Raw genomic sequence first — 27,868 nt, 5'->3', positions numbered from 1 at the left:
TTTCTTCCCTATGGGAGAAATTCTGTGTTTTTATCTGAGGCCAGACATATTATAAATAAGTATAATTCAAATTACCCCATGTAGCAATTACTTGGTGTACCAAAGTAGTGCAAAAGAAATGAAAAATAGCAAGGGTTGCAACCTCTGTGGAAATGATGGGAGTCATGTCTCCAGTAACAAAAGAATTCTCAAGCATTAAGCAATGTTTATATGAAAATCTGCGAAATGAACAAGATCACAATGATTAAAAATGGGAGTAGAGGTGATCTGTGAGACAGTCACAGACCAGCCCATGGAAAAACAATGGCTCACATGAGCAATACAAAAAAAAATCCTCTCTTTTCTCCTTCCTTCCTCTTCCTGGTCCCTATCTCAATTCTTCTCCCAAGGGAAACACGCATAGTAGCAAGGAACTTCTTATTCAGAAACTATTCTAAAACACAATAGAAATGAGATTTAAAATTCCACTGCTAGGTCAGTCCCTTATTTGTTCCCTTTAGCTTCCATTCTCTTTGTAACAGCTAATTGTTTAAACAGAACTAAACATCACTCAATAAATAACAGCTCTAGAAATGCTTCAATGAAGCTGTAGCACAGCCTGCATTATCTTAGACTTCATCACTGTCCTATGAAGAATAGGGGGAGCTCAGGCAAGATTAATGTTTTTTATAAATCAGAAGCAATTAGGTAATATGTTATGGCATAAAATATGAATAACATTTACTTGGCTCCAAATCGATCTCTTCAGTGGCTGTATTTTGCTTTAGACTAAGAACAAAAAGCCCCACAGAAATAAATTCACAGCTCTTATTACATAATGCTCCACAAGTGATAGGGGGGAGTAATGAGTTTAGCACGAGGAACTGGGAGTTAGAAGCTATAATCCCAATTCACTGTGAGAGTCTAAGCAAATTCCTTTGTATCTCTGTGCTTCAATTCTCCACCAGTAAACTGCAATAACCACCCTTCCTCCTGAACCATTATGAGCACTGAACAAAAACTAAACACTATATCACATGGAAATGTTTTTTTTGCATTGTCTTTACTAAAAAACAAGCCCTAGAAGACAGACTGACCACAGCTAGTCAGTGCTATCCCAGCAGGATTTGTATACAAGCTTCTCAGTGCTGCAGTTGTGGTTCTGCTTTTAGAAGTCAATAGACCTCATCCTGCTCACCAGAAATAGCCCTGCACAAAGAATGATGCCAAAAGAACTGCTTACTTGCTTCATGAAGATGATCAATTCTCTTACTGAACATAGGTCTTTTCCCCTTAGGTAACAAATCTGAATGAAATGCAGCAAATTCAGAAACTGCTGCTCTTGGAGAATTACAGCACATACAACAAGCTTGTAAACAAGAAAGTGCTCCACAAAGTTATGCCAGTCTAAATAACTGCTTCTTCCCAAAAAGGATAGTAAATTAAATAAACCACAATTTAACAGTTCATCCACACAAAATAAAATTTCCATGGGCATGGTGGCATTTCCCTGGGGAAAGCTGGAGCAGAAGATTCATAGAAATGAAAGCACTCTACAGAATATCTTACCTTCAGTAAAAAAATAAGATCTTGTCCCATCTTGTCTGACATAAAAGTTTTCCCCAAGTTTGCTGCCAGATTTAAACCTGAGCATTGCATGATCGTACAGGCCATAGTCTCGGAACAGGACACACTTGCCTGGTTTTAACACCTGTCACATAATACACACATGCTTTAATAAGCTAAACAGATTTAGTCATATATAGCTATATTTATTTGTGTACACATACAGACACAGGTAACTAAGACAAGGTGGACTAACACAGTCAATACAACAGTGAGATAAATATCTATATCTACGTCTATGTATAGACATAGATATAGATAGATAAAGATATAATTCATTCCCCGTGCAACAAATAGTTGTGTAAAAACTGGATTGAGTTTCCCCATGAACAAAAGAGTACAATTAGTTTTAGAATACCTGTTTGGGTGCTGATCATTTAAATTAGAAACACTCTTCAAACACAAAGAAAAGAAGAAAACATACAGTTTAACAAAAATTCCCAACTTTTTCTGTTGACTATTATCCTGTTTAGCATCTGATTTTGTTTAATGGTAAACAATAAAATTTAGAATATCGTGACACTTCTTTTTTCATGGAGAAAGAAGAATGTTGCAATATGTTGAGAAATAAATAAGAAACAATTCTAGGAAAATGCATCATGGATTTTTTTTAAATTGCTTTTTGTAAAGAAAGCAATCTATAAAGAGACCTCCACTTCTAAATCACCACAGGTCAAATACGTTTAATAATACCAACAACACCCTAACTGCAGGTCACTGGACCTCTGGAAGTTAATTCTGGCTCACTATCACTCACACCTTATGAACAAAGACATCTCTGCAATAGACAAATACCATTCATAGCATTCAACCCTAGTTACATCCTTAAAACCATAGAGTGGCCTGGGATGGAAGGGGCCTGAAAGATCACCTGGTTCCAATCCCCCTGCCATGGGCAGAGACAACTTCCACCAGATCAGCTTGCACAAAGCCCCATCTAGCCTTGAACACTCCCAGGAGTAGGGCATCCACAACTTCTCTGGATAACCTGTGCCAGCACCTCCCTAAAGAATTCCTTCCTACTAATCTAAACCCACTCTCAATTTGAATCCATTGCCCTTTTCCTTGTCAGTACATGCTCTTTCCTGTAAAAATCTCTCTCCATCTTTCCTTACATGAAGGCCATATTTTATATATCTTTTTGTTACACTGATGGCAGGAATTAAGCCTCAATCCAAACCATTTCACAATACCAGGATAAAAAAAAAAAAAAGGACATTATAAAACATATTTTAGTCCTGCATACTTGGTGAACTAACAAAATACATCCATGGAATATAATATGAAAAATCACCATTGCAAGAAAGTGATTTTCTCAAAGAAAAAAAATGTACTTTCAAGCTAAAAATAAGTGGTTTAAAGGCAGTAAATTCAGCTGGTTTTACCTTGTAAATGTTCCTCAGGACAAGATGCATTTTGTCAGGATGAATGGCAGAAAGCACAAATATAAGTGTGACAACATCCACGGAATCTGCTGGTATATTGTCTAGAAGATCATCTTTGGTAAGATCACACTGGAACACTTTACATCTTTCAGTAGTATATAAGGCATTTTTCTAGGGAAATTAAAAGAGCAAGCTTTCACTGAAAATCAGCAGCATTTGTTGCTACAATAAAGTAAAAATCTTGTGAAATTCATCAGTAGAGAGACATAAAACACAGTGGCAAGGGAATATTAACTTCCAACAGGTGGCTACTGCAATCAGAAATTCTTTGCTGCTAACTACAATAGTGAACTTCAACTAGTGGAATAGTCTGTTCCCGTTAATTTGAGAAGGAAAGTGCATTAAGACCATTCAGAAAACATACCACTTCTGTTTTACTCCTGCTTCTACTCTTTAAAGAAAACATAAATACTACTGAAAGAAATTACATATTACAGAGTGATGAAAGTAAAGCTCTTGATCTACAGGTAGACTGCAAACAGTTGGGGTTCCTGTCACATAACCTGCAGCTGGGCTGCTGTAGCCCTCAGTTTTGCTGTGGAAAAAAATCAACCTGGTCTTGCCAAAAAATAAATTCAGAAAGAGCTGTGGAGGCAGATGCTGTTAAGTCATCCAAAACCCAGGGTACACACTCAGCCCAACCTCATCTTGGAGTGCAGCCACAACATCCCAGGGAGCTGCTGTCCTTTTCTGTTTGCCACAGGTATTTCTTCCCATCTTCCCCATGAAAAATGCTGTCTGTGCCTTGTGGTTCTTGGTAACAATGCTTTCAATTAATAGCTAGATAGAAATTTACCTGTCATTACAAACTTATTAAAGACTTTTAAAGCCCAAAGCTCCCACCACCCCTGCTGCAAGGCTCAACTTTGGACTGAAGTACCCACTACGAAGTGTAAACATACCTACTCCTAATCAGGTTACAAATTTCTTTAACAAAAACTTTCCCAGCCTTGTTTTCAAGGTTCTCCTTGGGACTCCCTCTATTAAGGGCAAGATTCCATGACAAACAAATTTTGCTTATACTGCACAGTCAGCAGAGACATAGTAGTGCTCCCAAAAAACACTACCTTCATAAATCATTCAAGTAATATACAATAATGCTCTAATTAGACACTGAAAAGCCAAGTCTTGAGCAATGATTTGGCTTCTTACATAGGATCTTCACTGAAGTGCATCAGTCTCGACTTTTTTGGCAACGCACATTCTAACCTTCTCACAAAAAGGAAGCCAAGAGAAGTCTGTTGTTACAGTCACTTGGAATTTTAGAAGCTACTAAAAAACACTCTGAAAGAAGTTTCAAATATCACACCAACCTTCACATACTCAACAGCTCTAGGAGAGAAATCACAGGCATATGCAAAAATATTCAGATCTTCTTCTAAGAGTGGAAACAAGCAGTTCCCAACCCCACAGCCTGCTTCCAGAATGGTCAGTTTTTGATCTGCGAACTAGGGAGGAAGCAATACAAGACAAAACATTTGTTTTCTCATCATATGAACAGAGACACTGTTCAACCAGCATTTCAAAAGCTACAATCAATTTTAATTGTGATTCTTCAAAAAAACCAAACTAGACAGGCACTGCATAATCTGACACTAAACACAGACATCCTGACTTCTGAAAAATTAGAAATCATTTTAGAACATATTAATATTTCTTCAGTCATCTACTCCTTAAGTAATCAACATACTTGTGCCATTTCTGTCTTTGATTCAGCTATAAGGAACAACAGATGCATCTGGCTATCCCCTTAACTGTGTTCAGCAATTAGCCTGCAATTCTGGATGCTTTTCTTTAAAGCAGTGTACTGAAGTGCACCAGCTTGCATACAGGGAGACAAGCTGTCTGCTTTAGGACTCGAAAACCAAATATTCCAGACTTCATTCTCAGCATCCAGGATTCTATGAACAGCATCCCCATCCAGTAAGGGCCAATTATAAACTGAAACTGAACTGATGTATCTGATTCTGAGAAGTCATCTTTGACATTAAAAGAAAATACACAAGGCACTGCAAACTTAACATATGTCAGCTCTTACCCAAATGGCTTTGTTCTAAGTATTATTAACTCCCCTGGAAAGAATTGACTGGAAACAATCAATCTCATCTTTTACAGCAGAATTGTATAGATCTCACCTCACGACATGCCTTTAACTCTTGAAACTCTCTGGTTGTCCAATGTCTGTCTTTGAAGAAATTGGTGCTGTTTCTTTTGTAAAATAGATCCCAGTTCTTCTGTGCCTCTTTCTCCAGTTTTAGTTGTTTGAACTCAGACACCAAAACCTGATCTTTTGCCAGTTTTTCTGCTTCTTCTGGGCTAAGGACTCGAGCACTATGGCCTTTTTTCTGGAAAGCACCATCTTCAGTAGATGCTGTTACCATATTTAAGCAATTGGCTGACACCTTTTCTTGGAACATCCTAGATTCTTTCATGCAAACATGAACACCAAAGACCCAAGGATGATCTTTTTTCTTTAGTGTACGGTTCCATTGCTTAACTTAGGTAAAATAAGTGAGGATCTAGAAGCAGAATTAAAAATGAGAAATAATTACAGCATGCACTTACTACAACTTTTGTGATCTCTCGTACCTGATGGATTTACATGTCAACAGATTTCTCCTAATTTCAGAAAACCTTAATTTAAACTAAGAATCATATACAACATCACACTGATGTCAAAGAAGATATTTCAGAGTCTCCTGGTCTTCCCCTCTGCATCCTTGAAAGCTACCCAACAAGAAAAAGATGGTGCAGCTCTAACTTTATTTTCACTAAAAGAGACTTGAGAGGGAAAGCAAGGGCTTTGTTTCTCATTAACCTCAGTTAGAACACTTTAGAAAAAAAGGTTATTGAGGAACAGATGACATTTAAAAGTCACATTAAAATTAATGAAGTTAATTCAAGTGCATTCATGTTAGCATTTCTCCTTCCTGCTCTCAGCTCTGCGAGAAAATACTGCTGAAAACAACAGCATTTATAACACCATGTCACCTAAAGAAGAGAACAAAACCAGTACTGTGGCCAAAACACCCAGAGCTGGCCTGTGCCAGCATCCCTCCCACTGCCTCCTCCTGAGGATTCACACAGGTTTGAACAGTCACAGGTGGTTTGATTTTCAGAAGTTAACAAAAAGCTTTGCATAGGCTGGAAAGGGACCCAGATATTTATTCTGATGTTAAACTGGTTCTGACATCTGCCTCATAAGCATGTGGATCCTCTAGGATGGCCCAGTGACTCCCAGGGAAGCCTAGGTAGCAAACACACACCACTCATGTACATCAGTGCTCAGAGCCAGGCATTGGTGTCAATTTACCAAAAAGGAAACGAGAAAAGCACAACAACACACACCCTAAAACAAACATACAAAAAAGAGTAGTACTCCACTTACGCATTTTGTCTTATGATAAAATACATTTTATGATACATATAATGGATAGTTAGGGACACATTATATATGCTAGATATGATGCTATCATGATATATACATGTCATGATACAAACACAAACATAAAATATGTAAGCGTGTAAATGAAAAAAAGAACTGTCAGAATTTGGTCCAGTTTCACAGGCGCACCCCCTTTTTCCACCAAAAACAGCAGAAGAGGTTATGGAGAAGAGGGTCCTTTGAAAGGATGTCTCTTCAAGCAGACCATATCCTCAAAACAAACAAACGAAAACTTAATCATCAAAATTTTTGCCCTATTTCCACACACGCCTATAGTCTAGGCACGCTGCATTATTTCCTCACAGAGCGAGCGAGGGAAACAAACAAACGCAAGCCAGTCCTTTCAGTGACGCGTCTGCTGGGGTGGGAAGGCAGCGCGATGATAACCTCAGTTGCAACAGCCCATGCTTAGCTAAAGAACCTTCTAAAGGTGTTTAATCCAGAGCTAAGCCCACAAACATGTAACACCTCTATGAGATCTCCCGGTCCCCCCACACGGAACCGGCTTCCCTCTAGCAGCTCCTGCCCCAGCCTAGCCGGGGCTCGAACACCCCGACAAGGAAGGAAAGAAAGGTCCCCTCCTGCCCTGCCCTGCTCTGCCCTGCTGAGGGCGGGGAGCGCCGGGCTCCCACCTCCCCAGGGACCCTCCCCGGGGCAGCAGCCCCAGCCCGGCCCCGGGCCCCCGCCTCGTCCCGCCGTACCCGCCGCCAGCCCCGGAGAGGGTTCCCGGAAGGGAAAGTCAAGAATTTCCGGGAGGACGCCGGGTGGCAGCGCACGGAGAGGGAAGGGAAGGGACCGGCCCGGCCGGGAGCGGGGCCATGAACGGCTCGGCGAACTCGCTGCTGGACAAGGAGGAGCACCCGCTGCAGCTGGGCGAGAGCTTCGAGCGGCGGCCCAAAGCCTCCTTCCACACCATCCGCTGTGAGCGCCTCCCCCGCGGCCGCCCCTTCCTCCCCGCTCGCGTCCCGTCCTCCGGCTGCGCTGCTCCTTCTGCCGCGCCCACCCCACTGCTCTCCTCGCCTCGTTCGCTCCGCCATCGCGGGGCTTCGTCCCCACTCAGCGCCTTCCTTACCCGCTTCTCTCCTGCCCTGTCATCTCCCGTCTCCCCCCTTCCCTCCTGTCCCCTCATGGCCCGTCTCCCCTCTTCCCTCCTGTCCCCTCATGGCCCGTCTCCCCTCTTCCCTCCTGTCCCCTCATGGCCATTCTCCCCTCTTCCCTCCTATTCCCTTCAGTGCTCTTCTCCTCCCCTTTCTCTTCCGCCCCTCTAGCACCTGTCTCCCCCCCTGTCCGCTCCCTCAGCGCCCGTCGTTCCTCTCCACGAGTGTTTTCCCCACAGCGGGGTCCAACCCGGGAAGAAGGGGAAGGTGGATGCTGGCAGGGAGGAGGTTTGAGCGTGGCTGGCTAAGGCGAAGGAGCAGCTTTAGAAAGTTTGTCATTAATCGCTTGGAAGCATAAAGAGTTCCCCCCGTAAAGGGGTGGCTTTTCCATTTTGTTTTGTTCTCTCGGGCAGTTAACTGCAGGACAGATCCCACCACAGGCCCGGCCTGGAGAGGCAGCGGGAGCACCCGGAGTTTGGTTTTTAACTGGGTATTTTCCTGATGAAGCAATGTGTAGCCCAGCAAACCTGTCCCTGGCTGTCCCGACGGCAGGCAGCTGTCATAAATCACTGTCCCGGGAAAGCAAGCAGAAAGGACTCAGACATAAACAGTAAAGCCTAATAAATGCAAGATAAATCCTGAGGTAGATTGTTTTGGAGAGGAACTCACTATATTATAGTATATATTGAATTCTGTGGGCAAGAAATCTGAGTAAAATGAATCCAGTTTTTTTTTACTAAAATGACTGGTAAACCATCAAGACTAAATGTTAAGAATACTGAAATTTTAATTCAGTATTTTTCTATAAAAGGGGAATTTATACAGACAACAGTAGGATATTTTGGTTTATAATGCATAAATATAGGCCTGGTCTCATTGCCCGCATTCATACACCACAAATAGTTTCAGGGACACTGGTCACCTGCGTACCTGGTCCTGTGTGAGTTAAACCCAAGCCATATCCAGGTGGAAATATACTAGATTTCTAGAATGGAAAGTGCTTCAATAACCAGTTTTCTAAGGGATTGCAAAGCCAAAGCTCTTCAGACTACAACTGGAAGAATGCAGTTTTATTTCAGAAGATATTTCTGAATGCTCTATTTTCCATCTCTGACTTTCAAATGAGATTTCTTCATTGTATTGTTGTTTTGGTTTTTTTTCCCTAACTGTTGTTCTGAAATGATTTATCTGGGATCCAGCATTATATTATTTCCATAATCCTCTTCACACAAACTACAGTGAGAGGATTTTGTAGGCTATGTTTGTTTCAACCTTCTTAAAATACTTCCTTCCTTTACATCATAGTGGTTTTGAAATACCGTACTGAGAAACTGGATTATCCTTGGAAAACACGTCTTAAAAACATAAGATTTTTAGGAAAAGAGCTGTGGGTATATTTGGAGGGGAGTATATGCTCTAGTTCTACATGAGGATTAGCCAAGCACATGCTAACAAAATGAAAACAATCAGTTGAGTGTTTGTTTAAAGTAATTCTATATTGCTCTAGCTAAGAAAGAAGTCTGATAGTGATATTCCTCTTAGGTTAGTGACTGTGCTGTTGAAACTCTTGATCCCATTTTGGCAAAGACACTAGCTCTTGTACAGCTGGTTTGTTTTATTTAGCAAGCTTGCACATAAAGTAGGTGGGAAACAATAGCTAGAAACAGATTGCTCAGATGAAATTGAAGGCTATGATTTGATCTGGCAGTTAAGGCATGAGGATTAAGTCAAGTGTGTCTGATTCTGCTTGTTGTGCTGTCAAAGTAAAACCCAATTAAACATTAACATCCTCTTAACGAGAATTTATTACAAGCCAGGGTTTGGGTTCTTTTTCCTGCAAATGTGTTTTTCATAGTGGAATTATATTTTAAATTTGTTCTGAGGTATTAATTTCATAACTAATGCAGTAATTAAAAGCCTTGATCATGAATATAATTGCACCTCTTCAGATGCGGGATTGCTAGAATTGAATGCAGGCTTCTTTTAAAAACAAACACAGAGCAAACTAGCCTGTATCTGTGTGATTTTATTTCACTTTGTCTAAATCCTCTCTCAAGATATTAGAGGTTCTGATAGGTTTTTTTCTGGTTTTTTTTATGGCTCACCAGCACAACAGAATAATGACAGAAAAATACTTTTAATTTAAAATGTTCTCAGTTCAAATGCATGCATTAAACAGAAGTGCTTTGGTTGGGAGACAAAGCATTCTGTACAACAGAGAAAAAATACCTAAAACAAATGTTAGTTTAAAGCCAGTACAGTGCCTCTCCTTAGTGATGCTTTGGACCAGCATGGAAATTGCTGAAGTAAGATCAGTGCCTCTTTCTTTCCTCATAAGTGAGAGCTGAGATCTCCTCCACCCATGTGTAGCTTTTAGCACTATTGTGGAGGCGAGATGGCTGTTAAAGAGCCTGAAATATCTATCTGTAAGACTAAATGAGTGGGTGTCATTAAATTAGTGTTTATCACAGAGAGAGTCCTCAGGTTTGGAGTTGGCAAGAGCTAAGCAGAGCCCAGGGTTTTGGAAGTTGTTAGTCTCTTGAGTTTGTTACAGTTTTTTACACTGGCCTGTAAAACCAAGTGCCATGCAAAGCCTGGGGCTTGGAGAAGTCTGCTTTTGGTGTTCAAGCACATGATCTAGAACCTTATTTCCTTTTTAAAAAGAAGGTTCAGAATAAGGCACCACCACATGACTGGGTTGCTACGTATAGACACAATGTACTGGTGTGTTATTCCACCCCTGCTGTAAACACTATTTTGTGTTTTACCATTCCCTGTAATCACAGTAAATGTATGGTGGCTCTTTGCAGGGCACATTGATGCTTCTGGCAACTCTAACAAATGTAATCACAATTGTTTTCCTCCTTAGATGATTTTAAGCCAGCATCAATAGATACGTCTTGTGAGGGGGACCTGCAAGTGGGTAAAGGAGATGATGTTACCATCACTTTGCCACATATTCCAGTAAGTCTGTTATATATGTTCCCCTGTTTACTCTCCAACAAATTTGCAGTGTTGTTACAGTCTAATATAAATGCTATTTTCACTTTCTTTATTAACACTGTGGCTTCAATATTTAAGCAGCCGGACTTGTAGTTTGTCCTTGCAGTCCTTAGGAAAGGACTGTATAGTTGGATCTTTGTAAAGGGCTGTATTTGTGAGGTTGCCAAAATTTCCTTCCTTCCTTCCTTCCTTCCTTCCTTCCTTCCTTCCTTCCTTCCTTCCTTCCTTCCTTCCTTCCTTCCTTCCTTCCTTCCTTCCTTCCTTCCTTCCTTCCTTCCTTCCTTCCTTCCTTCCTTCCTTCCTTCCTTCCTTCCTTCCTTCCTTCCTTCCTTCCTTCCTTCCTTCCTTCCTTCCTTCCTTCCTTCCTTCCTTCCTTCCTTCCTTCCTTCCTTCCTTCCTTCCTTCCTTCCTTCCTTCCTTCCTTCCTTCCTTCCTTCCTTCCTTCCTTCCTTCCTTCCTTCCTTCCTTCCTTCCTTCCTTCCTTCCTTCCTTCCTTCCTTCCTTCCTTCCTTCCTTCCTTCCTTCCTTCCTTCCTTCCTTCCTTCCTTCCTTCCTTCCTTCCTTCCTTCCTTCCTTCCTTCCTTCCTTCCTTCCTTCCTTCCTTCCTTCCTTCCTTCCTTCCTTCCTTCCTTCCTTCCTTCCTTCCTTCCTTCCTTCCTTCCTTCCTTCCTTCCTTCCTTCCTTCCTTCCTTCCTTCCTTCCTTCCTTCCTTCCTTCCTCCCTCCCTCCCTCCCTCCCTCCCTCCCTCCCTCCCTCCCTCCCTCCCTCCCTCCCCTCCTTCCCCCTCCCCATCCTTCCCCCTCCCCATCCTTCCCTCCTTCCCCCTCCCCATCCTTCCCTCCTTCCCCCTCCCCATCCTTCCCTCCTTCCCCCTCCCCATCCTTCCCTCCTTCCCCCTCCCCATCCTTCCCTCCTTCCCCCTCCCCATCCTTCCCTCCTTCCCCCTCCCCATCCTTCCCTCCTTCCCCCTCCCCATCCTTCCCCCTCCCCATCCTTCCTTCCTTCCTTCCCCCTCCCCATCCTTCCTCCTCATCCTTCAAAAACTAGAAGAATTTTACTATTAGCTGAAGCTGTACACCTGGTCTCCATCCATTTTTAGTGCTATGGTTTGCTGAAGAAAGGCAATGTAACTCAGGCTTCAGTCGAAGTTGGATGTTCAGAGCCCACAGGCAGACCTGTAAGCATGTTCCTGCCCTTAGTCAAACATGTACAGATAGGGCATAGAGGGTTCCCTGCCTTTAGCTTTATCAGTGGAAGCAAGGGGGCAGTCCTGGTGAGTGGCCATGAAGGAGTTTCCCATCCACTTCCTTCCCTAATGATGCCATAAAGATCTGCTGTGTGAAGATGATGGTCAAAAAGCAATAAAACAAGTGATCAATCTGTTTATAGGTGCAGCTGGTTTGTAATTGAAGATTCAGTGGTTTCCTTACCAAAACAAAAGGAAGTGCTGGTGTGCTAGAACTGGATTTGTTTATTAGCTGAAGTTAATGCTATGTGTCACACCAATAAACCACAATTCACAGACATCAATGGGTCTGGTAGCTGCAGGGGGGCACCAGTCAGTTTGGAAGCCGTGTGTCAGATCCTTTTGGTATTGTTCATCCCAGCAGGCCCATGTTTTTAATTGGTAGGTGATGGTACTGTGGTAATTCTCACTGAATGAAGCTGTAGCCTGCTTCACCCTGCTCCTGTTCTTTATGTGGCTTTGGTCACCTTCATTGCTGCAGGAGATAACATACTGGTTTTTGTCTGTAGAAAAGATGAGTGTGGTAGTGCTACTGGAGAGTAGGTGACAACACAACTAAGGGCAGCATTCATCTTGGATTATTTGGAAACAGTGTTGCTTATTCATTTTTTGTGTTGAGCAGCATCACTTGTAATGTTCCTTTCCAAATCTCTGTAGTGAGGAGCTCAATTTGATTCTCTTCCCCTCAGTATGAACAGCCTTGAGTTTATGGTATGCTCCAAAGGCTGAGGCAGCCAAGCCACTCTGTGTATGCTGTTCCAAGGCAGTGCTGCCTGTGTTCTGGACAGAGAGCTGGAAAACACTTGGCATACTGGAAAAGAATGAGAGGTTTTGAGATCGTTTCATCCCTGACAAGTTTCACTGAATTTCTTGGATGCTGCTTTGCTTCCCAGTTGTCCAACAATTGGATAGGATTCAAATTCTGAGTTCAGGTTTTCTTTTTGAAATTGCCTAATCCCTGAGACTATCTCTGATAATTTGTTTGGTGGAAATACTTTGGTGTCTCTTGCAGCTTGGATGAATTGAAGTACTATTTCTATATGTGGATTTAGTGATTTTAATACTTGAAAAACAGGATTGGGGAAGGGAAAATTTCTGTTTGTTAGCATACTACAGAAGAAGATCATAGAATATCATGAGTTGGAAGAGTCCCCACAAAGGTCATCAAAGTCCAGCTCCTAACCCTGCACAGAACAGTCCCAAGAATTACACCGTGTACCTGAGAGCATTGTCCAAACACTGCTCAAACTCTGTCAGGCAAAAAACCCTCACAGGTGAAAACAATTCCTCCTGTAATCAGCAAAATTTGTAAGCCACTGTTACTTAGGCACTAACCTAAACCCTAAACATTTTAAGTAGAAGAGTGGGACTTAATTTGCTTAAGCACTTACATTTCTACTTCTTGCTTAGCCAAAATCACAGTCTTTACTGAGTTAAGAGGCTTCTGGGTAGCAGAATGGTAGCCAACAAACTTTGATCAATTTTCATTACGTTTGCATTTTACATTTCCTGGCTTAGTTTTCAACAGCAAGCAGGATTTGACTTTCAGCTTTCTTTTTACTTTCTTAAATGTTGTTTTCCTCTCTTAAATGTAGGAACGATAAAAATGTAACATGCCTTTGAAGACTAGACTTTCCTGAGACAATTTCCTTTCTGAATCATATTTCTGAATCTCTCTTACTGTGTCTTTGTTATGAGCTCAGATTTTTCACACTTACTGTTCAGAACCCATTTTAAATTCAAATATATTCAATCTATTAGCAACATGGAGAATAGGAATTGCTTTCAAAGTAGTTAAAATGTGATTGTTCATTTTTGTTGCTGTTAATAAAATACAGAAGAGTGCAGGGTTTTCTTCATTTTCTCCCTGATTTTGGTTGCTTTCCCACAGTATGTGCAAAGGTGCATATGAACAAACATTTAATTTTAAAAACAAATTCTTTTATACAGTATGTGTACATTACAGAGAAGCCTGAGAATATTTTGTAGCTGAGAACATAATCCCTTGAGTAACAGCTTTTTGATATGGCCAGGTGTATCCCTGCTGTTACGTGGTGATAGACCATGGATTCAGCTGGCTGTAACCTCAAGACTGTGTGTATGAACCAGCCTGTGCATGGATGCAGTAGAGCTGAGCATAATCTCAGCATTCCCAGTTAGCCAGTGTGCACCACCACATGAGTATGTGGCCTTTATTGCTTCTCAGTCTAAGCCTTTAGATTTTTCAAGGCTCTATGCAGCGTTGTGTGGACTTGGGGACTTTTTGGAAGGCATCAAAATACCCCATTTGCCTTTGAGAACACATTTCAGTATAATTGCATGGGCATATACATAATCTGACTTTGAAATAGGCAGCTGTTCTTACATAGTTTGTAAGTGACAATTGCTTGTAAAACACTGAGAAAATACTTTCATATATTTTTATGTAAAATATACGATGCAGTTTAAATTATTTTTCAATTGACCACATATTTCCTTGGGCAATAGTTCTGCTATACAAATAATTAGAACTTTATTTCTTATCCAAACCCATGATTTCCAGGGCAGAAACATCAAGAAGATTTCTGATACTTGTCAGGGACAGCTATGCAAATTTAGTTACGCTGCCATTTTGGGAATGAGAGCTGTAAATAAAGGCAGCCATGGAGAAGATGTTTTGTCACTGCAGAGACACTTAAAATGATAAAAGGCATAATATTGCTATGAGGAAATGTCTGATCTACTGCATATTTTCTCTGTTTTTTTCTCTTCATGAATGAATATTTTCTGTAGGAACTAAACATTAAGTGCTTAGCCTCCTTTTCAGAACAATTCATATGTTATTTTCTCTTAGTAGTCATAAATTTTTGGACAGGGTAATATAACCAAACAAATATGTGCTTTTTCTTTGTACCAGGGTTCAACTCCACCAATGACTGTCTTTAAAGGAAATAAAAGACCATATCAGAAGGACTGTGTGCTTATTATCAATCATGACACTGGGGAGTATGTGCTGGAAAAGCTTAGTAGCAGCATTCAAGTCAAGAAAACAAGGTAAAGCTGGGGACAGGGTTCTTTACAGGATTAATTATTGCTGAAGTTTCTTACTAAGACTGGGTTTTGAAACAGAACTCTCTTACTTTGTAGTCATGTTTAATTACTAAGCCTTAGCTTTACATGGCCAATTATCATGCCTAAAAATGCAAATAGGAGTGTGAATCCAAGAGTAAAGAATTTGTAAATTCTCCAGTGCTGAAATGACATAATTATAGTTTGCAGTGAAACACCTGTATGATTTGAGGCTTTAGAAGGTGGCTGAAGGATGGGATGTGTTTCAGGAATCTCTGTTAAGCCAAAAAGCCCATGAAAATATTAGACTGTCAAAAGGATTATTGGACTTTCTAGGTTTGTTCCCTACATCTTGTGGGAGTCATGATGTTTCAATAACATAGTCTTGGTGAACAGGAAACACTCATTCCCATATTGGACAAGCAATATATTAAGTGGAACACAAGTACAAAGCCTCCAGCTGGTGAAGGTGGGCAGAGCTGTAGAAATAATGGTTATGGTGTTTTGCCTAGAAGAATTGATGAAGCTAGAAATCCTCTCTGACCCAATACTATTACTTTGCTGCACAAATGCTATGAAGTATGCAGCTGGAACCTTTATAGCAGTCCTACTGCTCTGCAAGAACCTGAAGTGTCTGGATCTCTCAGCATCACTGAACCACAGGTTGAGATCTAAAGAGAAAGCAGTCACTCAAATGTCTTGTGAAGAAGAAACTCTTAAATAAATTTAGAAGTCTTACGTTAAAAAACGCTTTATTGCAGTTTATAGAACCCTTAGCTGCTAAAACTACTAGAAATTTAGGTTGCAGCTCATCAGTAGTTGGCTGGATGTTTGCCAAGAATACCTTGAGTTAAAGGTAAATGAACTGTAACACTCCTCTGAGTCAGTGATGAGGAAACTCATCCATGTAGTATTCATCTTGTCCAGCGGATATGAGCACATCAGAGATGAGATTTGAGATCCCAATTTCTCTTCTGCTGGACTTTGTCTGGTGAAGCTTAAGTCAGAAGGGAGCAAGTAAGTGCAGGAGGGCCTTAGTTCAGTGAGATTTTGGTTACATTGAGTTCTGACTCTGGTGTGGGGAAAAATACTCCAATTTTTCTCAGGCAGAGGGAGGGTAGTAAAAAATTTGGGGATCCCTGTTTTGATGAACAGTGCTTTGCAAAGTCACTGATTTTCTAGATCAGAAGTCCCTTTTGTTTTCCATGGCTACTCTGATCTTTAACGACCTGTTTACACTGTGGGAACAGGGCTTTTAGTGTTAACACCTTGATGACATTCACAGGGGAGTAACTGACCTTACTCCACATAAAACCATCTGTAGTTCCAAGAGCATAATTAATAGTGGAAATCTTTGGCTTTTACCTTTCACTTGATACAGTGAATATCTTCCCAACTCCTCAGTTCTGCTGTAGATCAACTGTAAACTGCATTAATGTGGTATCCAACAGCTGCATGTCACTGATGAATGAAGAGAGAGTTCTCTGTGAGGCTGAATCTAGAGTTCACTGAGGCACAGGGATAGCCCAGTAAATTCTCCATGTACCAGCTCCAGTACCACAAGTGGTTTAGATGAATTCCCAGGAAGTTCAGCCTGGACTAGTTTAACTTACCTGGCAGTGGGATTAGTTTCCAGTCACAGAGTGTAACACTACTGAGCTGGGACCCTCCTAAAAGAGAAACTGAGTTCTGATAACTATAAGCTACTTCTGTGCTGCACTGCATAAAGCCATAACCCCAAAGGCTTTGGTGTTACATAATAAATACACCACACCCTTTAACCTTATTATGGTGTACTGTAAAGGAACCTATTTTGGGTTTGTGGTTGGTTTTTTGGGTTTCTTTTTCTGCCAAGGGTATTGACTGTTCTGCAATCTCAGTCACATCAGAAATCCAGTAAATGGCAGAAATTCCTGGTTTGAATTGAATAGGTTGGTAGAGTGTTATTCTGGAGACTATTTTCCACGAAGGAAACAGCTTAAACTGTTTTGAAAGGCTAACAGCAAATGGATAAAAACCAGGAATTAAATGCCTGTATGCTGTATTTAGCAGTAAGAATGATTACTCTAGTCAAGTTGACCTCTAAGAGAGTTTAGTTTGAGATGATTTAATTGCAAGTGAGCAAATTGTTTCTTTTGCTGTGATTGTTTTAAGCAGGATTTTGTTGTGAATGGATTTGTAGTTACTTTAAATTACTATGATTGATAAAAATACAAATACTAATTGCTAAATTAAAGCTTTCATTGTTGTTCAAGTAGAGAATTTGACATCAGTGAACCACATCTGGTTTTGAAAGTACATTTTGTAAGAGTGTTGCAGTGTAGTTGTATGTTTCTTTGTTATTGAAAGGAAGTGTTGCATACAGAAAGCTGTAATACACTCCTCATCTTTGTAAAACAAAGTAGAGATCTGTACAAAAGGAAGTCACAGATGATGCATTAGCACAAGGATATTGAAAAAGCTTGACATAGTTGCACAGTACCGCTGAATGTGTCTGGTTGTTTCTTCAGAGCAGAGGGCAGCAGTAAGATCCAAGCGCGAATAGAGCAACAGTCTGCCCGAGCATCTCAGCCTCCTTCACAGTTCAGAGCCCCAACCAAGCCAGCAGTTGGACCTAAAACTTCTCCTTTGAAGGATAATCCTTCACCGGAGCCTCAGCTGGATGATATTAAGAGAGGTAAAGACGGGTTTGTAGTTTCTTAAGTTTTGGTTGATTTTGTCTTTCTTCTTTATAATAAAAATTTTGGCTGCACAATTTCTAAAAACATTCAGGGATTCAAAGATGGTACTTGACAGCTGTGTTTTCTTCTTAATATCTTGTTTCTTTATTCATCTTACTGAAGTGATTATTTATTCTCTTCTACTAGAAGAGATATTTATACTGCCATCTTCTCTGACATGAGAAAGCTTCCTCTTTCTGGATAATTTTCTCTCTTCCAAGCTATTCCTCTGTTATGAAAAGAAGAAAAAAAATAATGTGAATTCAAAAACCAGTAGCTCAGTGCTGGACCTATTGCACAGGTGTCTTAGGCCACCACAACAGCACTGACAAAGCCTGATGGTCCAAGGTCTTGTTATGCAGTCAAGTCACTTGGAGAAAAGTTATTCTGCACTGAGTAAGGTTGGTGGGATGGAAGGGCTAGGCAGCTGTGTTCCCTGCACAAGACAAGCTTGCACCATGCCAAGCAGTGCTAGTAGGGGAGGAATGAATGAACAAACCTGCAGCTTACCCTCTTCCACCACCACTCCTTTGCAGCTTTGGCATACTTGCCATATGGCTGCTAAACTTCTAGTAAAAAAGTACCTTAAAGGAATGACTGGCTCAACTCACTCTTCTGCTCAAGCAGCGCCTTGTCTTCCTCTTCTGCTGTGGGTAGAATGCACTTTCTTTGCCCATGGCCTTCTTTTCCTACTGACGTGATATCTGGTTTTACTGTGGATAATACAGTCAGGATAAGGAAGATTTTAATTTTTGTTTGATTCTTCTCTGGCACTGGCATCATTATTTTATTTTAAGCTTGTTCTTTCTGTCTGCTTTTTTTTTTTTTTTCTGGGTTTCTTTCTCATTTTTCTCTGTCCCATATAGCTATTTTTGCCTGTAGACTTAGCCTGTGTTAATTGCCCAGATGAAGATAATTACTCAGCAGGGTATTTTTTCAGTTCATGGTAATCACTAGGTGACATTTTTGCTGCTAAGCTATGTGTTTGCATAGGTGCTGACTGGTCTCACTTTTCTGCAGCAGTAGTGTTTTCAGTACTTGGATGCTGGTCAGCAGCCAGAATCAACGTCTGGGAAATTCTGTTAGCTACACTTCCCTTAGCTGCATTGTTATTGTTATTTTTATTTTCTGTGTAATAGGGGTAAGGTAAAAGATAATAGGTGGTATATCAGTTTTTTAAATTCAATCAGTTGTGGGTTTTAAATGTCTTTTCCTGTAGGGTGTAATAAGTTACTTAACCTTTGGGGCACTCTTTTGTATCCATACAGCAATTTGTAAAGGTTGTATTACAGTAAAATAATTACATTTGTCTGGGGTGACACCTATTCTAAAAGATAATTTTCTAGTGGTTTTAAGTCACATTGTTCAGAGCTGTCCTGCAATTTTTTTTGTCGCCTGATTATCTTTTATATGAAAGTACCTCCAAATAAATAACCTGTGGGGTTTTGTTTCCAAAATCAAGGATTAGAGCACCTGACTTGTACTAAAAACAGAACTTTAATTTGGTGTTTTACAGGGAGAACTGTACAAGGCCCCAGAAGAGCCAAAAGCCTGGGCAAGGGGTATTTTTTGCTTACAGTCTATAACTTTTTCCAGCATTGATGATCTAGAGTGTCAGCATGCTAAACCATTTATATCATAAGAACCTACTTAGAAAAGGTAAAATTAAAATGGCACCATTCCACAATGAAATGTAGACAATGACCTGTAAAAGCTGTAAAGTAGTCTGCAATCCTGTTATCTTCCCCTAATACGTGTTTTTATGAACACAGACTTGAAAGTTCTGAAGAGCCTGTGTTCTTTCCATTCAAGCAGTAGCTTACATTTTGGTTGAAGTACTTCCTCTGTACAAAAGAAAGATAAACAGAAAGCTGAAATTCTGTGGATTTTGTTTAATGAACACAGCACAGAACTTAGAATTCCCAAAGGAGGTGCTTGAAAGAATCTCTGGCATGCTGACACTCTCTTGCTTCCAGTATGCCCTACTTAAGGGTGTGGTGATGCACACAGCCCTCATGGTGTTGCACAGTAGTTTTAAGGTAACCCAGTGCACATTTCTGCTTTCCCTGGTACCCTCAGCTGTGCATTTCCACCACTCCCTTACAGATGAGCTGGAAATGAACTTTCAGGTAGGTCAGTTCTGTCCTGTTACACAGCTGTCCAAGCAACAGTGTCTGAGGACAGAGCATCTGGGAATTGAACCAGTCGCTTCCTTTATGGACAGAGGCTTTTGGGAGGCTGTGTTGAGGGTTTTGCACAAGTGGAATCCTTTCCTCTACAAGCTTCTATATTGTCCTCGTGCCTGAAGGGAGCATAGGAGAGGGTAGGAGCTTGTTCTTTAGAACACTCAGCTACATCTGAAAATTTGCACATATATGCCACAATACAGCCATTTATTTGCACAGAATAATTGACATTTATCAGACATATTTTACCACACCAGAAATGTTTTCAACACCATTGACATAATTACAGCATGCAACATATTGATATATGTCAGTAATACTGAAAAATTACAGCATGCAACTTATTGATATATGTCAGTAATATTGACATAATTACAACATTTGAGAAAAAAGCCCACAGAAATATATTTCAGGTTTGGAGACTAAGTGCTTAAAAATCTGGGCAGATTTTATTTACCTGGAATGTAGTTGTGGTATATGAAGATTATGGCGTAGCACTGTGTTTGTCACTCAAGAACACCTCAATCAAATTTTCTGTGCATCAGTATAGAATACTGCCTGTTGTAGCTGCCATCTCCACATGCTCAGGGTGCCAGTATCAAGTTGATTTCTCCACCTTACATTCTGTTATTAACAGTAAGTGCTCTGCTATAGGCATTCAAACTTAACCCTCCCTAAAGCTGAATGACATTTTTCTGGAAGTCCTTGGTATTCCAGCAGCCTAAGGTTAAGGCTTTAGTTAAAAAAATCTGCATAACCTATTGGAATTGAGAGAAGAAGTAGGAGCAGTTAAACACTGTTATGGTATTTGATGCTGAATATATACAGGAGATAGGCCTGTTGAGAAAATCTGTTCTGTTTAGATAATTATTGCTGACCTTGGATTCTTTTTTTTTTTTTTACTCTAAAACCTGCATTGCCTGTCAGTGTAAAACAGTCATTTGATTCTTCTTGAAAGAAATTTTACAGCAGTAACATAAAATGTAGAGAAGTTAAGGTTCCCAAAGCAGTGTCAGCCTTTTCAGATGATGTAGACTCAATTAAGGCGAGTGTTTGAAACTGTGCTGTATGGAAAGCTTTTTAAAAAGTAGCTGCTGCACATCCTGGCTCTTGTCATCTTTTAAACTGCAAAGGCACATCGACATGAGGTGTTTGATCTTACAGCGCTGAAAGATCTAGGAAAGGTCAAATTCTTTCCTTGTTCAACTTAGAATATATGTACACATACACACACAACTATTTTAATTGGAAGCACCATAAAGAAATGTTTAACCAACATCCTCAGTACCTGTAACTGTACTAAGCATAGCAGTCAATTGGGAAAATGCAAAATCAAACCATCATAAAGCAGATGTGTTTTTCCTATAAGGCTTTGATGTCATCATTGGCTTAGTCACTGACAGTGTGATACAAGAGTGTTTTGAAGAGAATTCCTTAGTGGTCCTGCTGAATTTCTCTTGATTGACTTCTACTGGTGTGGCAGCTACCAGAACATTAGTGAAAACAATTGCTTTTCTCTCATCTGCTCAGATAAGATATTTAGAATTTTGGGCTCAAGGAACAAGAGACAACAGAGATCTGAGGGGAAGCTGTCAGTCAGCCTGTGAGGTAAAGGTTGACTAGAAGATGGGCTCTGACCAAGTTTCTGCCCGTGACTACTGTCAGTGATAACAGCCTTAACTTCCCAGTCCTTGAAGCTCGTGATACTGGTTCTGTTTTGGTTTTTCTTGCCTCTGTTCAGCATAGTAGGCTTTAGCACTACTTCCAAGGCATTCTCTCATTCCTTTCTCATAACCAAACCTCTTTTATGGGCTCTTTAGTTTTCTGCTTCCCCAGCAGAAACCTTCCATTCCTCATTCTCACACTAATCTCCAATTCTGTTTAAAACTGGCCAGGCTAGTCTTCCTTTCCCGTTGGTCAAACATCATCACTTCCTTCAGTTACTTCCTCGCCTACTGTGTCGAGTCCTCACTACTTGCATAGATTTGGGGTTTTTTTCCTTGTTCTCTGCAGTGTGGTTTTGTTTTAACTTTTCCCTCTCACCACCAATGCCTAAGATCACTTCACCTTCTTCACTCTATTTTACATGGGAGCTCTATGTTCTCAGACTCTGTGCCAACATTCCCCCATTTCAACCATGGACTCCAGCTCTGTAGGCATACACATGTAATTCTCAGGCACTTGTCCTGTATTAAATTTGTCTCTTGTATCTTTTTGCAGTAGGGGCTGTGATAGGTGATTGTGCTTGCTGCAATCCAGGATATTCTAACACTGTACTGCCATCACTATTATTTGCAACTAACTCCATCACTACAAGAATGCAGAAATTTTACATCATTGAGCTGGGGGAAAAGAAGTTTAAACCTGAGCATTTTAAAGAGAAAGTACCTTTTTTTCCTGGTTACCTTTCCTTTAGCTTTCCCCTATTAATTTCTTAGCCTTAAACACAAGGAATATTTATAATTTGAAATCCTCGATATGGGTAGGCTGAGAGTAGTGACTCACAGGTGCTCATTTGTTTGTGTACCAGACTCCAGGCCCGAAATGTGTTTTTAAAGACTGTGTTTAAAGATTGTGTTAAGAGGCAATAAGAGAGAAAGATATTACAGTACAAAGTAGTATCTTCTGTTGGCCTGCTGAACCAATATATGATTTCGTTGAATCATATTTTCTTGCTCTTCCAATGGTCTCTTATGCAAAGTTTTCAAGCTGAAAAAGTAGGTTTTACCTGGCATCCTGGTGAACTACACAGAGCACAGATGGTATAGGCAGGGATCTAGATTTAGGAAATAAAGTGGAAAAACAACACTGCTATCTTTAAATACCCAGCTGGAGTATAACTATAGCTCTTGAAATTGAGCTCTAAACCTTGAAAGTGAAAAAGTGATTTTAAATCTGGAAAAAACCCCACAATTTCTCAAGCTCATGCTGAGCTAGAGGAATTCTCTCCAGCAAATATTGTGGAGGCAGAAAACTTAGCTGTTACTTTTTATTTTAGGCAGCCCAAGGAAAATGAGTCTTATTAAAAAAGGAACTCTTGACGGACATTTGACCTAACATGAATTACTCCCGGCATCAGTTTTCCATTTGTTATAGGGGTGTGATAATACCTCATCTTTCCCTTCTTTCATTCTTGTCCCTTTAGACTGTGAGTTTCCAGGACAAGCACTATGGGTATAGAACTCAGCACAACAGAAGCCTAAATTTTGAGGGTTTCACATCCTATGTTTAGTATAAGTGTGGATGTTGTTCTCTCATGGAAACCTGCCAAGATTAACTGAGTCATTAGATACTCAGCCTTCTGGGTGGATGCAAAAGTGTTGTTCTCTACTAGCGTTTAGGCCACTTAAAATTATGACAAATTTAACAATATTGTAAAATTTGGGGTGGCATACCTTAATAGCTCTTTAGTAACCGGTCATTCGGCCAACACTGGCTGTTGCTGATGAGGCTGTTGTGCTGCTGCCATGGTGTTCTAGTGTTTCTTTGCACTGGAAACCCTAAAGTGGGCAGTGTCTTGAGTTGTATAACTTTCTAGTTTCAGAATAGTTTCATTATTTCCTGGCTACTTGTAAGCTCTGTAGCAGGTTATGGTATTTTTGCCACTCCCCAGTATGTGAAAATTCTCAGCTATTCTCACCTGCCCTACTGCAAAGTTATTTCCTGTCATCCATCTACTTCTGAAGTTTGTTTACAATGGGCTGTGTGACTGCACTAGAGCAATTTCATGCATTATCTGAAATCAAGGCAGTTTCTGTTGTGATCATTTGCCTATGTCCATGTACCCAGCCCCCCCCCACCACCATTTTTTGTATTTTCCAAAAGTTTAAATGCATCACCAGCATCTAACAATTCAGATTCAGATTTTTTTGATCAGCTAATGTACTTTGTATGCAGACCCTATAGCTTGTCAAAAATAATGAAGCTGAAAGTGCTTTCGGAAGTGTGAAGTATATGAAAAATAATTGTGGAAGAGAAGGTTTTATTATACTAACCTGTGCTGTTGCTTCTTTAAATTTAGCTACAGCAATAAGTAAAATGGTTTTCAGAATTTTTTTGGTTTCCCTTCCTGTCTTGCTCTTTCATGTGAGGTATTTTGGGGTGATAAACTATACTTGATAAAACTATTGCATTTGCACATTCTTTTCCAAAATTCCATGGGGCCCTGTTTATGCTATAAACCAGATTAATTCCTTTTTATTTCAGAACTGAGAGCAGAGGTTGAAATTATTGAGCAGATGAGCAGCAGCAGTGGAAGCAGCTCATCAGATTCAGAAAGCTCATCTGGGAGTGAAGATGAAAGCTCAAGCAGCGAGGGGGAAGAGCCAGCACATGTTTCCCCTTCCCAGCCACCACACCAGCAATATAACAACAGGAATGCTGTTGCTAACGGCACCAGCAGGCCACAAGGAAGCAATCAGCTCATGAACACGCTCCGTAAGTAAATGCTTGTGTCTTACCACTGGTGAAAGCTCATTATGACCACTCATTTACTTAGCACGTTAGGCTAACTTCATGAAATGCCTTTTGCCAAATAGTAGTCCCAGGGAGTTGCACTGGCTGAAAGACATGAGCAGATTTTATGAACAGGGGCTGAGATTTGACTGAAGGTGTGGAAAGCCTGTGGGCATCAGTGCAGTGGCCCCCATTGGCCCTGTTGGGTCTTGATTCAGGCCTGCAAGTAGCTGCTGGTGTGGGAGGATCAGCTGCACTGGAGGATGGGAATTATATTCATGTAAATACACAGGTTAAATGGAAATAGTGGGGTTGACACATCAGTTAAAGATCTGTAAAGAACTCTGAACAGCACAAGACTGTCCTGGGTTCCTAAGCGCAGTCTCTGCGGTCTTGAGCATTGCTTTGTCAGCGTATTTATTGTGTTGGTCTCAGCTGTATTTTCACAAATACCACATTTTGAAGGGAAATTTAAATTAAAATTATGTTAAAATAGTACAGCTATGATGTTGCAAGCATTAATCAGTACAAGCTCAGTTCACCCTTTAAAAAGTGTCAGAAGTATTTTTAAAGCACAGTTCTGTCCCATGAGACTCTCTCTGGGGACATGGCGTGCATCTGTGTTGCTCTTTCCTTAGGCTACATCAGGTGTATTCTAACTCGGTGGAGTTAAAATGCTGCATTTGCAATTACTGTAAATTGTTCTTAATTCCTCCTGAGGTATGTTTGCACACATCTCTTAGCACCCATTCATAGGGAACTGGTGGAGTCTGAATACAGATATGTGTAGGGTTTCCAGCTTTGAGAAAATAAGTATATTGTACAGACCATACTGAAATGCCCTGCTGAAGAACTTAGAGGCCTGTCAGTCTTCCTGCCATTAATGAAGGACTAAATGAAAACCAAAGTTCAACAAGGTCATTAGGACTGTGTCCATTTCTCTGTTTCTGGTTGTGAGCAGCCTCCTGCTTCTCCACGACCATACTGCGTGGGTTTAAGGATCTGAAGCCTCTGACTGCAGAAGAATCTGGGAACTACAAGGGTAGCTCCTCTCTTCATTCAGTGCTTTTTGCCTTTGGGTTTAAAATACTTTTGCTGGGGGGAGACTCATTTCTAACCCATGTTCCTGTCTCGCAAAAGGGAGGAGGAGATAAAGAAATCCAGGGCATAGCTCTTGCATAGATGGCCTGCAGCTGTTTTGAAAGGGAGGGCTGTGGGAGAATGCTGGAAGAGTTAGGTTCAATTATCTCAACACAAACATGATTCTTGCCCCTTTTTATCCCCTCCACCTCACCAAATCACAAGTGCTTTCCAAAAAGGATCAGAGCCAGTAGGTTTGATCCGTATCCTGGCCTTTCATCTGATCTCTGCACTTTGGAGAGGAGCCTTCACCGTCACAGCACGTGTCAGCTTAGTTCAGCCTTGAGTTGTGATGGCTTTAAGTCCTTTTGGTTTATTGACATGTGGAGGCCTTGCCTTGGGTACCCAAATGGCCTTAAAAAAAAAAAAATATTTGTTTTTAAACAGTAAAGAAAGCCAAGGAATTCCCCAGTGCCTTGTCCTAGAGCCATATATGGGAACTTGGGTGGGTGGAGGCTATGGAATGGTTTCTGCAGCTGCTAGCATGGAGAGGGCTGTTGTCCCACCAGGGAGCACCTTTGGTGGCTCTGGAGACAAGGATGCTTGGTTTGGCCTGGATCCAGCCGTGTATTAGCCCCATGCAGCTCTTGATGTTCTTGGGCAGTTTGATTAAATCATAGATGATGTTTGCATTCATTTCATGTGTTATTCTTATTTAAATCTTCCAGTGTAAATGTGACTGTTCTTTGGTTTGATTGCCATGAAATGTGAATTAACGCCTACTCACTAGTTGTGTTTTGTTGGTTTTTGTTTTCCATAGGAAATGACTTGCAGTTGAGTGAGTCTGGGAGTGACAGTGATGACTAGAGGCTGCGCTTTTGCTGTTTCTGTTACATATACATGAAGAACTAATTTACCTGAAGTGATCCTATTGCTTATGAAGAGGAGTTGGCACAGTGGTAGTTCCATGCGTGGAATTTTAATAGAAGAAATGCATAGCCCTACAAAATAGCAGATATTGAGGACTGTTTTACTGTGTGAATTACGTGTATATATTGTGTATATTCTTATTCTGTTAAAGCTTTGAATAGATATGTACAGTGGGTGAACCAATGTTCCTGTCTGCCATCTGTAAGTTTAACATGTAACTGTATGAGGTCATCTAAAAATTTCTTTTTTGATGTTCAGCACATCATGACTTTGTCAGGGGACTTCTGTATATAGTGTGAGCATGTGCCTACAATGAGTTTAAAAAAACATGCAGGAACTAGTGTGTGCACTGAAGTGGGACTGCCATAAATTAAGTTTCAATGCTAAATTGATTTCTTTGGTTTGGGACTTTTTCTAATGCCTTTTTATTGCTATTTATGGTTGATTTAATGGACTGACTTTTAAACAGTTGGAAAATAGGAATGATTAAACCATGTTCATCACAAACCTTGCTGCACCAGTGCCTTATAAGCAGGTTTTTTTAATAATGCTTCAATTCCTGCCACCTTCCCTGTAGGGAGCAATAGTGAAACCTCCTCAGATTGCTTCTGCAAGCAAGAGCTGTGTGTCACATGCAGCCTCTGTGCTCTGAGGGCAGCAACTCTAGCAAGATAAAGGATACACATCAATCACCTAAACTCATCCAAGTAAGAATCAGATCAGCATTCCCTTTAGAAACTGGAAGGTCTCATTTAACTCAGACTTTCAGACCTAGTCTTTAGAAATACTTACAAGCCCAACTACTCGTGACATTGCAACACCACAAATGCAAATTATTTGATTTACTGAAATTCTAAGAGTAGAGGCCTCTTTACAGTTTCCTAGAGAATGCAAAAAGAGGTGACTAAACAAGTAGCCATGAAACAGCAGAAGTCTCTCTCCCACCACAGTTGTCAAGGTAGACTTAGTCCATATTGCTCATTGGACAAGACCTCTTTGTGCTTGGCAGGAGTACACAGAACATGAAACATTTGCCTAGGGTGAAATTCACCCCTGTTTAGAGGGGGTTTAAAGGGTGCTTAGTTGGATTATCATTAACTTTTTTGCTCACATGGAAAATGAGTGCCATAGGCAGCCTCTTAGAGCTTGAACACCAGGGTGACTTTTTAAAATTAAAATTCCGCTGACATAGGACAAATTGCACCATAGTTGTGTAATCATGGGGAATGGGAAGCTGAATCAGATGCCTCTCCATTCTCAGGTGTCTGCTTTGCACTGCTCTCATCTGTTAGTTTGTGTTTTAACTCCTGTTCGTTTACTGAGCTCTGTCCTTTTTTTAACATGTTGAAGAGCAAGGGGACATTTGAAGGGAGATTTTATTAAATGGTTTATTTTTTTGCATTAGATACATATTTAGGCATATTTTTGCATTATTGTACATACATTCAAAAATACTTGGTTTTTTTAAAGTGTTTTGTGATGCAGGTATGTATTTTAATGGACAATTATGAAATATACTTGATGAAAAGCTACAATTGCTCTTCTTTTTTTTTTTTTTTTTCTTTTCTCTTTCCCTATTCCTCATGTAACAGTAAAAATGGTCTGTTT

General features: G+C 40.5%; 2 protein-coding genes across 3 annotated transcripts in view; one reads left to right on the top strand and one right to left on the bottom strand.

The window, feature by feature from the left end:
• The window catches only part of METTL6 (methyltransferase 6, tRNA N3-cytidine), a 14,180-nt gene extending 6,848 nt beyond the window's left edge, over positions 1–7,332 (bottom strand). Inside the window, exons 1-6 of one of the 2 annotated variants that reach the window (XM_058831698.1) lie at positions 7,197–7,332; positions 5,186–5,569; positions 4,364–4,498; positions 3,693–3,830; positions 2,991–3,161; positions 1,549–1,690 (exon numbers count right to left, since the gene is read on the bottom strand). In XM_058831698.1, the coding sequence (XP_058687681.1) occupies positions 1,549–1,690; positions 2,991–3,161; positions 3,693–3,830; positions 4,364–4,498; positions 5,186–5,482 (883 nt within the window). In that variant the 5' untranslated portion in view covers positions 5,483–5,569; positions 7,197–7,332. The remainder of the gene's footprint in view (positions 1–1,548; positions 1,691–2,990; positions 3,162–3,692; positions 3,831–4,363; positions 4,499–5,185; positions 5,570–7,196) is intronic. The other variant, XM_058831699.1, reaches the window with a different exon arrangement.
• Positions 7,284–27,868, top strand: EAF1 (ELL associated factor 1). The gene is made up of 6 exons (XM_058831700.1): positions 7,284–7,416; positions 10,462–10,556; positions 14,738–14,874; positions 17,400–17,566; positions 24,002–24,232; positions 26,151–27,868. The coding sequence occupies exons 1-6, from the start codon at positions 7,314–7,316 to the stop codon at positions 26,195–26,197; spliced, it is 780 nt and encodes a 259-aa protein (XP_058687683.1). The 5' UTR covers positions 7,284–7,313; the 3' UTR covers positions 26,198–27,868.

Source organism: Poecile atricapillus, chromosome 2 (assembly GCF_030490865.1).
Source record: "Poecile atricapillus isolate bPoeAtr1 chromosome 2, bPoeAtr1.hap1, whole genome shotgun sequence".
NCBI lineage: Eukaryota > Metazoa > Chordata > Aves > Passeriformes > Paridae > Poecile > Poecile atricapillus.
Note: the sequence above shows the minus strand (reverse complement) of the source record. Positions and strands in the feature narration are given on the sequence as shown.

Excerpts from the sequence above, each read along its gene's own strand:
- EAF1 (XM_058831700.1), top strand. The coding sequence starts at position 7,314 with ATGAACGGCTCGGCGAACTCGCTGCTGGACAAGGAGGAGCACCCGCTG. Across the intron at positions 7,417-10,461 it reads CTCCTTCCACACCATCCGCT|ATGATTTTAAGCCAGCATCA; the intron begins GTGAGCGCCTCC and ends TTTCCTCCTTAG. Across the intron at positions 24,233-26,150 it reads TCAGCTCATGAACACGCTCC|GAAATGACTTGCAGTTGAGT; the intron begins GTAAGTAAATGC and ends TGTTTTCCATAG.